General features: G+C 41.9%; 1 protein-coding gene across 1 annotated transcript in view; it reads right to left on the bottom strand.

Annotated features, from left to right (window-relative positions):
* PCSK5 (proprotein convertase subtilisin/kexin type 5) overlaps nucleotides 1–16,647 on the bottom strand; it is an 883,213-nt gene that overhangs the window by 82,737 nt on the left and 783,829 nt on the right. Inside the window, exon 29 of the mRNA XM_075318085.1 lies at nucleotides 9,021–9,201. Coding sequence (XP_075174200.1) covers nucleotides 9,021–9,201 — 181 coding nt within the window. The remainder of the gene's footprint in view (nucleotides 1–9,020; nucleotides 9,202–16,647) is intronic.

Genomic DNA, 16,647 nt, shown 5'->3' with positions numbered 1-16,647 from the left:
TTTGCCCAATACGCTTCTTGCGACCCTGTTGGTTATTTGCCATGAAACGCAAAAGTTTGGCAATTTCAAGACTGCTGCATCCCTCTGCAAGACAACTCACTATTTTGGACTTTTCAGAGCCCGTCAAATCTCTCTTCTGACCCATTTTGCTAAAGGAAAGGAAGTTGCCTAATAATTAAGCACACCTTATATAGGGTGTTGATGTCATTACACCACACCCCTCCTCATTACAGAGATGCACATCACCTGATTTACTTAATTGGTAGTTGTCTCTCAAGCCTATACAGCTTGGAATAGGATAACATGTATAAAAAGTATCATGTAATCAAAATACTCATTTGCCTACTAATTCTGCACACAGTGTATAATATATGCATTTGCCTTTTTGTATTGAATTACTGAAATAAATTAATTTTTTGAGGATATTCTAATTTATTGAGATGCACTTGTATTTTTCCTTTGGAATTTTAATGAGTCTTCAATAAATCTTGATGCTTTATCACTATGTCCAACTTAACGTTAAAATACTTTTCAACCTATCCTATAGACCAGTGATGGCGAACCTGTGGCACTCCAGCTGTTGCAAAAGTACAATTCCCATCATGCCTGGCCATTCAAAGCAAAAGCTTTGGCTGTGAAGACATGATGGGAATTGTAGTTTTGCAACAGCTGGAGTGCCACAGGTTCGCCATCACTGCTATAGACCATGGCCACGTCTGAGAACGAGCAGGGAATGCCAAAGTTTTGGCGTGAGAGAGTCTATAGCATTATTCTTTTTGTCTACTACTGGATAAAATAGACTAGTCTTGAACTAGTTAAAATCAGATAATAGTGAACGTATGGAGTTGAGAAGAATGATTGACAGGTTCCTGGTCCAGCTGCCACGTCGATACTTCATGGCAGGAGCTAAGAGCACTTTGCACTTAATACTACCTACCAGCATCCTCTGGCGCTCTTCTGATTAGTAAGCCCTGGGATGTCATGAAGTACATCATGAAGCATGTGGCAGCAAGTTGTCCATCTGCCATGAAGTAACGGTATGGCCACACGACCAGGGTCCTTAAAAGCAACATGCTCAAATATTATTTTTTTTTTCTCTGCAACTGGATACTATTATTTTTTTTCTCTAAAAAGATTAAATTAGCTACATTCTAATCCTCTGTGTCCCGATACACGGTGATCCAATAGATCTGGTAATGTATTTTTCCTTTACATAGATTATATCTAGGTATATACTGCTATACTAAAACATGGTATATGTATATTATCATCTTTCTGTGTTTGCTCACAATCTAAGGAAAGACAGTTGGGAATGGAGTGAGATGCTAATTTCATCACTATAATTAACAGACTTCTCCAGTGCTCCATAAAAGTAATGCATCTACAACTGCACCCAGAAGACAAGCAATTACCAAAAATGAGACACACTCTGTAGATGTTTTTACTTCTTCGGGCTCAGTAAGGTACACGTGCTTAGAATAGGTTTGGGCTGTTCGATAGGTTCTGCTCATTGATTATGTCAAGCATATGTTAGATGTTTAGCGACTGTGTCTGGTATTGTATATGCATTTACTGGTTTGGGGCTCAGTTGCAATTCCAACTGCATACCACATATGGTTGGTGCTGTTTAAAAAAAAAACGAAACAAAAAACCCACTTTCCTCTTACTCAACTTTCCTCTGGTGAAGCTTCATGGGATAGTGATAAATCCAGTACAGGAAATAATCCAATGTTTGAAGCCACAATTGCATTTATTGCATACAACGCGTTTCACCTTTTATAAAATATCCTTTATCGAACAATAATAAAAACCAAAATACATTGGTTAGAATATAGATGGCTGTGGATTCAAACATTGGAATATTTGTTATCTGGATATACTGTGTGTCCTTATCCTGTGTGACTTATATCCTGTCCACTGCCATTAACTTGAGAACATTGGCAGCTATAGGCATAGAAGGGGTGTCTGGGTATAGTAAAGTAGCCATGGGCTACGCAATGAGACCACCTATAGTGCCACCTGGTGGAAAACAACGAGTTAGCATTTTTATCTCGAAAACGGAAAAAAAAAAGTAAATTACAAAGTTGCAGGGCATCATCAATTCAATACGAATCGACACCTTGCATACAGAAATGCTATGATATGAAACCCATGACCCCCCAGAAAACATTGAATGCTGGTCACGCATATGGCGCTCATTTAACTTTGATGCTCAAAGTGGCCACCGTCAGCTGCAATGCACATCTGGACTCTGGACAGCATACTGTATCTTGCTGCACATTGTGCAATATGGTAGGTGACACGTTTGCACAAGCATCTGTGATACGTCGTCATAGGTCCTGCAGTGTTGGTGGAGGGGTCGCATACACCTGCTGTTGATGTGACCTCACAGAAAGAAGTCCAATGGGGTCAGGTCAGGTGAGCGTGGAGGTCACTCCATGCAGCCACCATACCCAATGACTTGTAGGAAGGTCTCCATGAGGTATCGCTTCACGTCCACAGCCTTGAGAGTTTTACACGTTCTAATCACAGCATTTCTGTATGCAAAGTATCGATTCGTATTGAATTGATGATGCCCTACAACTTTGTAATTCAGTTTTTTTTTCTATCTCGTTCCGTTTTCGAGATCAAAATGCTAACTCCGTTGTTTTCCACCAGGTGGCGCTATAGGTGGTATCAATGCGTAGCGCATGGCTACTTTACTATACCTAGACACCACTTCTATGCCTCTAGCTGCCACCATTCTCAAGTTAATGGCGGTGGACAGGATATGGGTGGACATACTGTATTTTGCTATCCGAAGGAGCATCACCAACGGAAAGTCTGAGGTTTAGATTATTTACATAAATAAACCGAGGACACTTTGGATGGTTTTGTTGTTGGATGGAAAACAGTCTTAAGACTCCAATATTCACAAGGTTCTCAGTGGCATTGTAACCACTCCATGCACAACTCTTCAATGTGAGAGCAATATCTCATTGTTTACATCCATTATACCTGTGATCCAATAAGCACATTTTTTTTCTCTTTCAACTATTAAAAGTATATAGACCCCTCCGGGCTAATTTTTTTAAACAATTTTTTAGTTAACTAAGAAAAAAAATTATCAATGGGGTTAAAGTAACAATTTTGCTCCATTTGCTTTCCAAAGCATCTGTGTTACACTGTCTATTTCTGACTGCAGAACAACTTAAGCGAGAATCCATCAGTGAGTTCCTTTTGACGAGAATGCACTTTTGTGTGACTCACATGAGAAATCCACAGCATTGCCCGGACTGGCCGCTGGCTCTCCTGACAAGAGCGGGTCAGCTGCATGTATTTCTATGCAGCTGACATGCTCCTGTCAGGAGAGCCACCGGCCGGTCCAGGCAGTGTGAGGCGAATCTTGTGTGACTCCAGCCTAACTTTTATTTTATTTTTGCTGAGCATGTCTAAACTGATTTATGACCACATAAAGGTTGAGTTGAAATTTTTAGACATAAATCAGTGGATTAGCGCTAAGAAAACAGAAGACAGTCATTATAAACTCTAATATCAGAACAAACTGATGGACTTTCAGTTACCGCTTTCTGTAGCCAGCAATAGCTAGTGCAAAAATACATGCATTTAAATAAAAAAATGCTCCTGAAGGTGTCCATATCCTTTAATAATAAACACTGATTTTTCAGGGAAAGTGAATGGATAGATTTATGAAACTGTATGGCATACTGCTGCATATCTTTTCTGTATACGTCTATACAACTGGCAACAACAAACGGGTAACAAAAAAGTTACAAGTGTAACACAGTGTGATCTCTACTTATGTTGAAATCCAGCTGTGACACATGCATTATTAAAGTAGGGAGTAAGCTATATCTGTAGAGGGAAAATGGTGGAATGGTTGATGGTCCCCAGTCCTGGCGCACTGACTGAGTATACAGTATAATGTTGGAGGATTATGTACAGGGCCGGACTGGCCATAGGGCAATTCTGGCAAATGCCAGAAGGGCTGGTCCCTGTAGTGGCCTGTGCCTGTACTGGGCCGCTCACCACCGCTCTCCTCAGCAGTCAGCGCGCCGGGCGGCATTAATTTGCCTTGCGCACAGTAGCATCACTGAAACCATCAGGTGGCAGCATGATGTGCTGTGCCGCCCCGGCCCTGCTGTTTAGTGAGATCCTGTGCCCGGCGTACTGCTGAGGTAAGCGCCAGTGACCGCAGCTTCCTCCTTCCTGTTCAAATGTGTTTGCATCTCTCAGACGTAAATACATTTGATCAGTGACAGCGCCGGGCCTGGGGCTCTGACGTGCAACAACGTGATGAGATCAGCAACTTGCTGACGTCATCACACTGCTGCGGGCGCTGCTGAGACATGTCGGACAGCAGTAAGAGCTCCGTGGAGGAGCCAAAAAGATGGAGTGTGTAATCACTGTGGGTGAGTGAGGAGGGGATTAAGGCACATAACGGGGGAACATTTGTGAAAGGAACACAGCTTTGCGAGAGGCAGTGGAGGGAGTGGGAGTACTTTAACTAGAGGGGGAGTGTGTGTGAGGGGGGATATTTTACATAACGGCAGTGTGTGTGTGTATGTATATATATATGTATGTATATAATATATATATATATATATATATATATATATCTACGGGGGGTATAATATTATGGAGGGGACAGTGTGTGTGTGTGGGGGGATATAATATTTTGGAGAGGGGCAGTGTGTGTATATGGGAGGTATAATATTATGGAGAGGGGCAGTGTGTGTAGGGGTATAATATTATGGAGAGGGGCTGTGTGTGTGGGTGTGGTATAATATTTTGGAGAGGGGCAGTGTGTGTAGGGGTATAATATTATGGAGGGGGGCAGTGTGTGTGTGTGTGTGTGGGGCGGTATAATATTTTGGAGAGGGGCAGTGTGTGTATATGGGAGGTATAATATTATGAGGGGGGCTGTGTGTGTGGGTGTGGTATAATATTTTGGAGAGGGGCAGTGTGTGTGGGGGTATCATATTATGGAGGAGGACAGTGTGTGTGTGTGTGTGTGTGTGTGTTGGGGTATAATATTATGGAGAGGGGCAGTGTGTATGTGTGGGGGTATAATATTATGGAGGGGGCAGTATGTGTGGGGGTATAATATTATGGAGGGGGCAGTATGTGTGTGGGTATAATATTATGGAGGGGGGCAGTGTGTGTGTTGGGGGTATAATATTTTGGAGAGGGGCAATGTGTGTATGGGTATAATATTATGGAGGGGGCAGTGTGTGTGTGGGGGTATAATATTATGGAGAGGGGCAGTATGTGTGTGGGTATAATATTATGGAGAGGGGCAGTGTGTGTATATGGGAGGTATAATATTATGGAGGGGTGCAGTGTGTGTGTGTGTGTGGGGGGTATAATATTTTGGAGAGGGGCAGTGTGTATATATTGGAGGTATAATATTATGGAGGGGGGCTGTGTGTGTGTGGGTATAATATTATGGAGGGGGGCAGTGTCTGTGTGGGGGGTATAATATTTTGGAGAGGGGCAATGTGTGTATGGGTATAATATTATGGAGGGGGCAGTGTGTGTGTGGGGGTATAATATTATGGAGAGGGGCAGTATGTGTGTGGGTATAATATTATGGAGAGGGGCAGTGTGTGTATATGGGAGGTATAATATTATGGAGGGGGGCAGTGTGTGTGTGTGGGGGGGTATAATATTTTGGAGAGGGACAGTGTGTGTATATGGGAGGTATAATATTATGGAGGGGGGCTGTGTGGGTGGGTGTGGTATAATATTTTGGAGAGAGGCAGTGTGTGTGGGGGTATAATATTATGGAGGGGGACAGTGTTTGTGTGTGTGTGTGTGTGTGTGTTGGGGTATAATATTATGGAGAGGGGTAGTGTGTATGTGTGGGGGTATAATATTATGGAGAGGGGCAGTGTGTGTGGGGGATATAATATTATGGAGAGGGGCAATGTATGTGTGTAGGGGGGTATAATATTTTGGAAAGGGACTGTGTGTGTAGGGGGTATAACATTTTGGAGGAAGACAGTGTGTGTGTGTGTGTGTGGGGGGGTCGTAGAATATTTGGAGAGGGGCATTGTGTGTTGGGGTATAATATTTCAGACTGGGGCAGTGTGTATGTGAGTGGAGATATTTTGTGAAGGAAGCACAGCAAGTCTTTATTTAGTGGCAGAGCATGGGAGATATTTTTATTTATAGGGCAGTATCATGATACTTTTATTATTAAAGGGGCTGTGTGGGGAAGTGCTGCTGAAGAATAAAGAGGGAGCGTTTCAGAGACGAGCTGTGGGCATGAAATCTCATCATGGCGTCTGTACCATGGTGAGACATAAGGGATGAGAACAACTCAGATCAAAGAAGATGTCATCTATAAGGTACCTGGATGTAAATGTTTATTTGTGATGCTGCCTGCGTCTTATCAGTACTTTGGTTCCTGTATGGTCCACAGTCTGATAATTATTGGTAACAACAACTCCCAGCATCTCCTTACTATTGTTAAGGACAAACTGGGAGCTGCTGGGTCATGTGATACAATTGTACATGGGGCTAAGCATGGTAATTTACTACACTGTACTGATGGTGGTGTTCACTCTGCATTCATGTGCTGACGGTGATTCTGAAGTTGCAATCATGTGCTGATGGTGGTTCTTTCACTGCATTCATGTACTAATGGTGGTTCTGGTGCTGCATTTATGTGCTGATGGGGGTTCTGGTGCTGAATTTATGTGCTGATAGTGGTTCTGTTGCTGCATTCATATGCTGATGATAGTTCTGGTGCGGCATTCATGTACTGATGGTGGTTCTGAACTTGACAATCCAAAACAAGTTTCATGGCTATGTCAAAAAAAGCTTAAAAATAATCAAAACTTTGTTTTGAGATTATGATGAGAATTTGGCAAGATTCTGCTCAGTTTCTGCTCCAAAAACAGTGTAAATTAACATGTTTAAGCAGAATGTTTCCAAATCCTCCTCAAAAATTTATTTCCAGTGATGTATTGATGTAAGTACCCTTTCCATGACGCTGACTGCTCACATCCTCTTGATGTCTGATGCGTCCTTTTTGTTATAAAAAATGCAAACTGCTGTTGCTTCTGGTGTCTATAATTGTATGCATCTCTGACATCATATCAGCAGCGCTTTAGCCAATCAGTTAGCTACTGAGCACCTTGATTGGTTGCAGCGCTGTCATTGTGATGTGACAGCAGCGCTGCAGACAATAGCAGACCTGGGTAAAAAAAATAAACAATGCAGGGAATGGGTTTCCAAAACGGGAAAACCTAAGGTTATATGCACACAAGGTGTTTTCAACTCAAGCAACACCGCCAAGTTTTTTAAGTAGATGTTGAAAACAGTGGCGTTTTTTTCCCTGACCCTTCTTCTGTATAGTTTTACAGTCGTCTCCTGGGTATTTTTTCTATGGTCTTGACCATCTTCGGCTTTTTTAGTGTTTTCCTATTGTTTTTAATCACATATTTTTTTACCGTGCTTTTAAGAAAAAGTGATGGTAAAATGCAATAAAATCCGTCTGGGCATCTTCTGAGCTTTCCCAATGATCTGCATTGTAAAGTACACAGCGTCTTCGGAGTAGAAAACACCAGAAGAATGGACTGGTCATTTCTTTTAACCGCTTGGTGGTTTTAAAAACCTGAAGTGGTTAAAAAAAAATGCTGAAAAGTCTGAACCTGTGCACAGCGAGTAGAGGCATATGGTCATTTATTGTATTTTTTATAGTGGTTGCCATGGTGGGATCTGCATCCCAAAAAATGTCATTGCACCTTCCCTAAGTGGTATGTGTCCAAAATTATCAACAGTGAAAACTACAGCTTTCCTGATCATCTATCTGTAGAATAGGCCATCAGTATTAGCTCAGGGGGATCTGATTATTTGCATCCCTGCACATCAGTTACATGATGAGGCCTCAGAATTATATGGAGAGCAGCATCCTCTTTATCTATGAGACCCAGCTCTGTAGGGAAAATAGCAGCTTCACCTGGTCCGGCAACTAAGAGCAATAAATAGGACTGAGATGGTCAGACGTTTCAATTGGAACAGTGGCAAAAATCATTGAATTTATCGTTATCCAACACTTCCTGCGCCACGTTGCAAAAAATCTATTTTAAGGTGCTTTCATGCTGGTATTTTACTCCTCAAAAGCTACACAAAATGTCCGTATCTAACTCTCCTTTGTGCTGGAGAGGGTGTGGAGAAAATGGGTCTATTTTGCATATTTTTTGGAGTTGTCCAGCTTTAAATAAGATGTGGGAAGATGTGTGTGATCTAATAAATAAAGTTACATCTCAAAGTTTTATTCTCTCCCCCCAACTGGCACTATTGTTAATTGGTATGGAAGAGTTTAAAGACCCATGCAGACACATAATTTGCCATATTCTACTTGTGGTAAAACATCTTATTGCTTCAAAATGGAGACAGGTAGAGGCAACTTCCATAATAGAGATTATTGAACGGATATCATCACATAATTCATACGAGTATAGTTTTGCATTGAAAGAAAAGAACTTTTTGAGATACAAATTGAGATGGTCTTTATGGGCGAAAACCTTTATGCCTAGCCTGCATATAACTTAGCCTCCTGATATGTAATAATTATTATTTCTCATGTATATTATTGTTTTTGTTGTTCCAAGTACGTTGGTGACAAAACGTTTGATGTTAATACTTTTGAAGCCTTGGCCATAAAGGCGACACTTAACTGTTGGTTTTTCCTTTTTTCCTTTATGTCTATTCCTTTTTCCCTTCCCCAATTCCTCCCTTATTCCTTCTATTTCTTGTATTAAAATTTGTAAAATGTTAATAAAAAGATGCAAACCAAAAAAAATAGGACTGAGCTGTAATACTGGACGCAGCCGTGACTGTATGTAATATGGTCGTGTTACACAACCTAGAAGTGCACAAATATATTACACATTCACCTCGTGGAAAGTGGGCCTGTGCACCCCCAAATGCCAGGGCTGCATTTTAGTCCCAGTCTGGCCCTGGTTACGTAATAGAGAAAGAGTGACTAGTAAACGTAATGCTCTTACTCTGGACACTTCTTGTAGCATCTCCCATTATGTAGGTAGTCATGTGTACACTTCAGACATTCATTGTTTTCCGTGCACATTTCACAATCTTCTGTACACTTTTCACATCGCCGATCCCTTACATTGCTGAACGTTCCTTTAGGACATGAAGAAATACAATCTTCCTCATGAAGATATGTGCCTGCATAAACAGGAAAATGTTAATAACAACAAAAAATACATTTTGATGCTTTTTTTGTGATGGAAAAGAAGCAGAAAATGTCAGCCTGTTGCCTAATTTGTATACAGTGTGTATATATAATATGTCTAAGCTTAAAGTACAACATTTATAACTTTCAATACACTATCTTTCCACAGCAGTTATACAATGTTACTGAAAATATTGTACTATATACCTAAATCTAAAGACAGTAAAGACCATGTATCACTAGTGGTATTTGTACAATATTTTATGGGCAAGGTTTCATCCAAGGTCCGTGGGGCTAAGAAGCTCCAAAATCATTTAGAGGCCGACACCACTGAAAGAGTTGGGCACATCTCTCTCCTCCCCATACGCCAGGGTCATAGAACTTTCTCCAGTCATGGACTGAAGAACAGAATAGTTCTGTTCTAAGTTACTCCACTTTTATGGCAATCTGCTGTGGACCATGTTTCTCCCAGTAAGGTCCTTCAGATATTAAAACATTTTGTTTTGTATTACTGGCATAAAAATAGCAAAAACATGCTACTATTTTGTGTCAGAAAGAGCTTGATGAATTACCCCCAAAATATTGCTTTTTTACTGCCACTAAAAAAGTCTGCGATTTGCACGATATTTGTAGTTATACAATATAATAATAAGACAAGGAAGATTCAGACTCTGAGGGACTTTTTAGGGGTTCGAGAAACATGCTTGCTTTTTCCAAAAACACTAGTATGAAAGTTTACATTGGCTCAGTGTGTGCCCCGCGCTTTTCATAATTTATCACCCCTCTATATCACCACTTCAGTGAAAATTAAAAGAAACTATATGCCAAGAACATTTATTTTGGTCTCTACTGACCTCTGTAGGTTTGCAATGTCCTTATTGTTTGATGACGGAAGAATGCTTTTAATTCTGGATCTCATCACAGTGCTTGACCCCATTTTCACCCTTTACCTTGCTTCACTATGACTGTAGGACCTACCATCCTTTATTTCGTGGACTGTGGGAAAGCACTATTCTGGAAGCACTATTAACCTTTTAGTGACCTTCATGACCAGGGAAGAAGTGGAATATTTGGAATGAAATTTTGGCTGTAATACATTGGAGACACCATGCCTCATTTGCAGAGCCCCTGAGGTACCAAAACAGTAGAAACTCCCATACATGAACCCATTATGTAAACTAAACCCATTAACACTAGAAGTCCCAGAGAGGGGTCATTTAACATTTCTAGCTTTGGAACCCAGAGACGGGTCGAATGACCTGAAGGATTTTAGCTAACATCCTATAATCACCGTCTTTTGTTCTGTAATTAAGGCCATTACTGTCGCACCACAGGAGGTTGTTGTTTTCTATTGAGTTTAGCCATTTATTTTCTAGTTAGTTCAATTCAGTTTGGACTAAAGGCCCCTTTACACACTGCAACATCGCAAAAATATCGCTGTAACGTCACCGGTTTTGTGACGTAATAGCGACCTCCCCAGCGACATTGCAGTGTGTGAAACACATCAGCGACCTGGCCCCTGCTGTGAGGATGCTGATCACTACACATCTCTCAGGACCATTCTTTGGTCCTTTGTTTCCCGCTGTGCAGCATGATCACTGGAAAGTCTCAGTGTGTAAAGGGGCCTTTACAGCGACTTTGTTAGCGACTTCCCTTTCAAAAAGCTGCTTTACAACGTCCCCAATGACTAACTAGGTCGTTCTGCAGGTCCGTATCGCTGTTGCGTCGTTTTCCAGGTATGCCTGTTTGACAGCTCACCAGCGACTCACCAGAGACTTTGTATCGATCCCGGCCAGGTTGGGATCGCTGGTGGGATCGCTAGAAAGTCTCAGTGTGTAAAGGGGCCTTAAGGCTCATTTGACCCTCTTTCGGGACTTCAGGGGGAAGCTCGAAATTTCTGAGACTTCTAGTGTTAAGAAATTCATCTAGGGGAGTGTTGAGTACATTTATCCTGCAGACATGTAACAGTACTTTTTAAAATGGGGATGTGAAAACAAAAAATCCGTATTTTTCCACTAAAATTTTATTTTAGCCCCAAACTTCTAATTTGTACAATGAAAAGAAGGAGAAAACAGAGCCCATAATTTGTTATCCAATTTTTTTATCCAATTTCTCCTGAACTCCTCAACTACAGTCATGGCCAAAAGTTTTGAGACTGACACCAAAATTATATTTTCACATGATCTGTTGCCCTCTGGTTTTTAATTGTGTTTGTCTGATGTTTACATCACATACAAAAATATAATTGCAATCATATTATGAGTACCAAAAGGTTCTATTGACAGTTAGAATGAGTTAATGCAGCAAGTCAATATTTGCAGTGTTGACCCTTCTTCTTCAGGACCTCTGCAATTCTCCCTGGCATGCTCTCAATAAACTTCTGGACCAAATCCTGACTGATAGCTGTCCATTCTTGCATAAGCAATGCTTGCATTTTGCCAGAATTTGTTGGTTTTTGTTTGTCCACCCGTCTCTTGATTGCCCACAAGTTCTCAATGGGATTAAGTTATGGGGAGTTTCCAGGCCATGGACCCAAAATCTCTATGTTTTGTTCCATGAGCCATTTGGTGATCACCTTTGCTTTATGGCAAGGTGCTCCATCATGCTGGAAAAGGCATTGTTGGGCGCCAAACTGCTCTTGGACAGTTGGGAGAAGTTGCTCTTGGAGGACATTCTGGTACCATTCTTTATTCATGGCTGTGTTTTTAGGCAAGACTGTGAGTGAGCCGATTCCCTTGGCTGAGAAGCAACCCCACACATGAATGGTTTCAGGATGCTTAACAGTTGGCATGAGACAAGACTGGTGGTAGCGCTCACCTCTTCTTCTCCTAATAAGCTGTTTTCCAGATGTCCCAAACAATCGAAAAGGGGATTCATCTGAGAAAATGACTTTACCCCAGTCCTCAGCAGTCCACTCCCTGTACCTTTTGCAGAATATCAGTCGGTCCCTGATGTTTTTTCTGGAGAGAAGTGACTTCTTTGCTGCCCTCCTTAAAACCAGGCCTTGCTCAAGCAGTCTCTGTCTCACAGTGCGTGCAGAAGCACTCACACCAGCCTGCTGCCATTCCTGAGCTAGCTCGGCACTGCTGGTAGTCCGATCCCGCAGCTGAAACAGTTTTAAGATACGGTCCTGGTGTTTGCTGGTCCTTCTTGGGCGCCCTGGAGCCTTTTTGGCAACAATGGAAGCTCTCTCGTTGAAGTTCTTGATGATGTGATAGATTGTTGACTGAGGTGCAATCTTTGTAGCTGCGATACTCTTCCCTGTTAGGCCATTTTTGTGCAGAGCAATGATGGCTGCACGTGTTTCTTTAGAGATAACCATGGTTAACTGAAGAGAAACAGTGATACCAAGCACCAGCCTCCTTTTAAAGTGTCCAGTGGTGTCATTCTTTCTTAATCATGACTGATCGCCAGCCCTGTCCTCATCAACACCCACACCTGTGTTAATGGAACAATCACTTAAGCAATGTTAGCTGCTCCTTTTAAGGCAGGAATGCAATGATGTTGAAATGTGTTTTGGGGGTTAAAGTTCATTTTCTTAGCCAATATTGACTTTGCAAGTAATTGCTGTTAAGCTGATCACTCTTTATGACATTCTGGAGTATATGCAAATTGCCATTAGAAAAACTTAAGCAGTAGACTTTGTAAAAATTAATATTTGTAGCATTCTCAAAACTTTTGGCCATGACTGTAGATGATGTCAGAAACTACTTCAGAGGGAAGGAGATATTTGGCTTTTGGAACACAGATTTTGATAAAATTGTTTGCAGGCAACATTTGCAGAGCCCCTAACTGCCAGATAAACACAAAACCGTCCAACATGACCCCACTGTAGAAACTGCACCTCTCAGTGAACTCATACATGGCTGCAGTGACTATTTTGTAACATCCACACCACACATTTTTTTCTGGAAAATCGCAAACATGCCAGCCTAGTGCCCATAAATTATGCCCAGAATGTGCTTCTAGAGACACACACTCGTAAATTGTTAATTGCTCTCTTCCCACTGAAATAATGTCAAACGTTTGGCTGCTTACTGTAGCTTAGGCACAGAAGAAGCAGCAAGAGGGAATTGGGAGTGCAGATTTCATTGGATTTTATTTCAAGATTTGAGCCATCGCTTTTCCAGGGCACTTGTTTCACGAGTAATGAGGAAACCCCTGATATTCCCAGTTAAGAATGATGGACCTGAGTTTTTAGATAAGATTTTGAGTTACAAAACATTTTTTGATCGCTTTTAGTATAAGGCTGGGCACTGACAAATGCTCTTTTTGGCCTTCTACCCATTTAATTCATCTGTTTTTCATTAGGTCTATTAGGTTTATGACTAGTGATGGGCAGATAACCAGGACTGGCGGGTCTAACCAGATTAAAAAAAAAAAAAATACACTGGTCCACCCCAGAATTGGTCCCAGATATCTGGCCAGATGCCGGTCTCCATATAAGTCTATGGGGGCAAGAATACGGTGCTTACAGCTGGTGGTTGAAGGGATAGGGGGATTTGAGCAAGTGTGTTATACTTAGTGTCCTGCACGGCTGTAACTGCTCCTGTAGCCGCTCACACTTCTTTTAGGACTGCTTATTATTGCTCATCCATATTCACTACTTCCCCCGCCCACCATCAATCCCTGCAACTAGGATTGGTTGCAGTCAGACACACCCACAGCCTGAGTAACAGAGTGTCAGACTGTAACCAATCACAGATCCTGTCTGTGGGTCCCTATTTTTGGTGTAAAACTAAATAAAAAAATAATTGGCACACTCTCCCCTGATATTATGATACCCAGCACAGATAAAGCATATGGGTTCAGACTGCAGCCCCAAGCCGTGCGCTAATCTCGGCTGTGTATTAAAATAAGAGGAACCACAGCTGGGAGTTGGTATTCTCAGGATGGGGAGACCCATGGTTATTGGGCCCCCCAGCCTAAAAATAGCAACCTGGAGCCACTCAGGATCATCGCATCCATTAGATGTGACAATCTCCAAACTTTACTCCGCTCTTCCTGATTGCCATGGTGCGGTGGCAGTCGGGGTAATAAGTGGTTAATAACAGCTTACAGCTGTCACTAAGCCCTACATTAGTAATGGGAGGCATTTATGAGACCCTCATCACTAATCTGTAAGTGAAAAGAAATAACACAAACACTGAAAAAATCATTTATTTGAAATAAAAAAAACACCCTCTTTCACCAATTTATTAACCCCCAAAGACCCAGGTCCGACGTAATCCAAATGAGGTCCCACATCGATTCCAGCACTGCTATATCTGAAGTGACAGGGGGCGGCCACAGAACATGACCGCATGCTGTGAACTTCAGGTAGAGAGTGAGCAGCGCAATGAACGGTGACGTCACTCAGAATATTTGCAGTCACAGATGAAGGTTCCCACGGTCCTCCACCTATGATCACAGGTAGCCTGGCCTCAGGTGACCTCAGTAAACTCAGTGACCTCACATCTGAGCTCACAGACCTGCATCTCCTGGCAGAAAATGGCATTTTTTTGTCAAGAGATGCACCATATTCCTGCCCCCAATCTACACCTCCTGGCAAAAAAATAGCATCACTACCACATCATACCACATGTGGTTTTGGTGCGTTTTTTGGCCAAGATCTGTAGATTCAATGCATGGATATGGTGTAAAAATTTCATCACCAGATTCGCACCTCTTGGCCCAAAAATGCAAAAAAAGAAATGCTTTTGACGTCATTTTTGTGTGGTTTTCAGCCAGGAGGTGCAAATTTGGAGCTGAAATATCTGCACCAGATTTCAGCACCAAATTTGCACCTCCTTGCAGAAAACTGCACCGAAATGGCGTCACAACCGTTTTTTGCATTTTTGCGCCAAAAGATGCAAATTTGGTGTTGAAATTTTTACACCATATTCCTGTACCCAATCTACACTTCCTGTCAAAAAATTGTATCACTACCGCATCATATCATATGCGGTAGTGATGCTTTTTTTTTTTGTGATGAGCTGTAAATTGAGTGTGGGAATATGCTGTGTGAATTCTAGCACCAAATCTGCATCTCTTGACAAAAAAACCACGATTTTCTGCCATGAGATGAACTCAGTGAGTATGGGAACTAAGTGAGTTTACTGGAGTACCATAGGAACCTCCAGCAAATAACCTGATTGACGTCACTGCTGATCATGCTGCTCAGTCTCCGCCTGAAGCTCACAGCGGGCAGTTCATGTTCTATGGCTGAGAGCTGTTGCCTTCAGATGTAGCAGAGCTGGAATCGTCATGGGACCTTGTGTGGATTACGTTGGACCTGGGGTTTTTTTTGGGGGGATTAACAAATGGGCGAAAGAGGGTGTATTTTGTATTTTATTTAAAATAAAGGATTTTTTCGGTGTTTGTGTTTATTTCTTTTCACTTACAGATTAGTAATGGGGCTCTCATAGATGCCTCCCATTACTAATATAGGTCTTAGTGGCAGCTGTGGGCTGCCATTAACCCCTTATTACCCGGATTGCCACCGCACCAGGGCAATCGGGAAGAGCCAGGTAAAGTTCTGAGATTGTCACATCTAATGGATGCAACAATCCTGGATGGCTGCAGGCTGCTATTTTTAGGCTGGGGGCCCAAAAAAGCATGAGCTTCCCCAGCCTGAGAATACCAGCCCTCAGCTGTAAGGCTTTATCATGGCTGGGTATCAAAATTGGAGGGGACCACAGGCTGTTTTTTAAAATTATTTATTTAAATAAAAAAAGTCGCATGCAGTTCCTCTTATTTTTATACACAGCCAATTTAAGCGCACAGCTAGGGGCTGCAACCTGTAGCCGTATGCTTTACCTGTGCTGGGTATTATAATGCTGGATGACCCTACAACAAATTATTTATTTATTTAGTTTTACACTAAGATAGTGACCTGCAAACAGGGTCTGTGATTCCAAGCAGTCAGATTCTTTTGCACAGGTTGGGGGCGCATCTGACTGCAACCAATCACAGATGCCAGGCCTGCCGGTGGGCGGAGGAAGCAGTGAATTTGGATGAGCAATAATGAGCAGCCCCGGAAGAAGAGTGAGCAGCAGCGGGAGCAGTTAGAGTTGCACCTGTTACTCGGTAAGTATAGAAAGCTTGATTTATTCTTTTTTTTTTTTTTTCATTTCCCAAATTGCCGGGTTTGGCTCATTAGCCGGAGTTCCCTGAAACCTCTGGGCACTGGGGTCCACCCAGCACAATCTATGATATCACGTGATTAAAAAGAGTAGCTAAATGCTATGTAGAAACAGGAAATAACTGGGTAGAAGGGCAAAATGAGCAATTTTAAGTATGCAGTGCTATATATTATGATGACTGCAATATGTTAAGAGGATTAAAACTTTGATGGGAGTGCTTCTTTAAAGCAAGGATGTTGCAATAGCAAGCTGCAGACAGGTGTGGCACTGTTTTTCAAGGAAGTTGCCAAGGTTTCTAATCCTCTATAACTCCTT

Source organism: Anomaloglossus baeobatrachus, chromosome 1 (assembly GCF_048569485.1).
Source record: "Anomaloglossus baeobatrachus isolate aAnoBae1 chromosome 1, aAnoBae1.hap1, whole genome shotgun sequence".
Classification (NCBI taxonomy): Eukaryota; Metazoa; Chordata; class Amphibia; order Anura; family Aromobatidae; genus Anomaloglossus; species Anomaloglossus baeobatrachus.
Note: the sequence above shows the minus strand (reverse complement) of the source record. Positions and strands in the feature narration are given on the sequence as shown.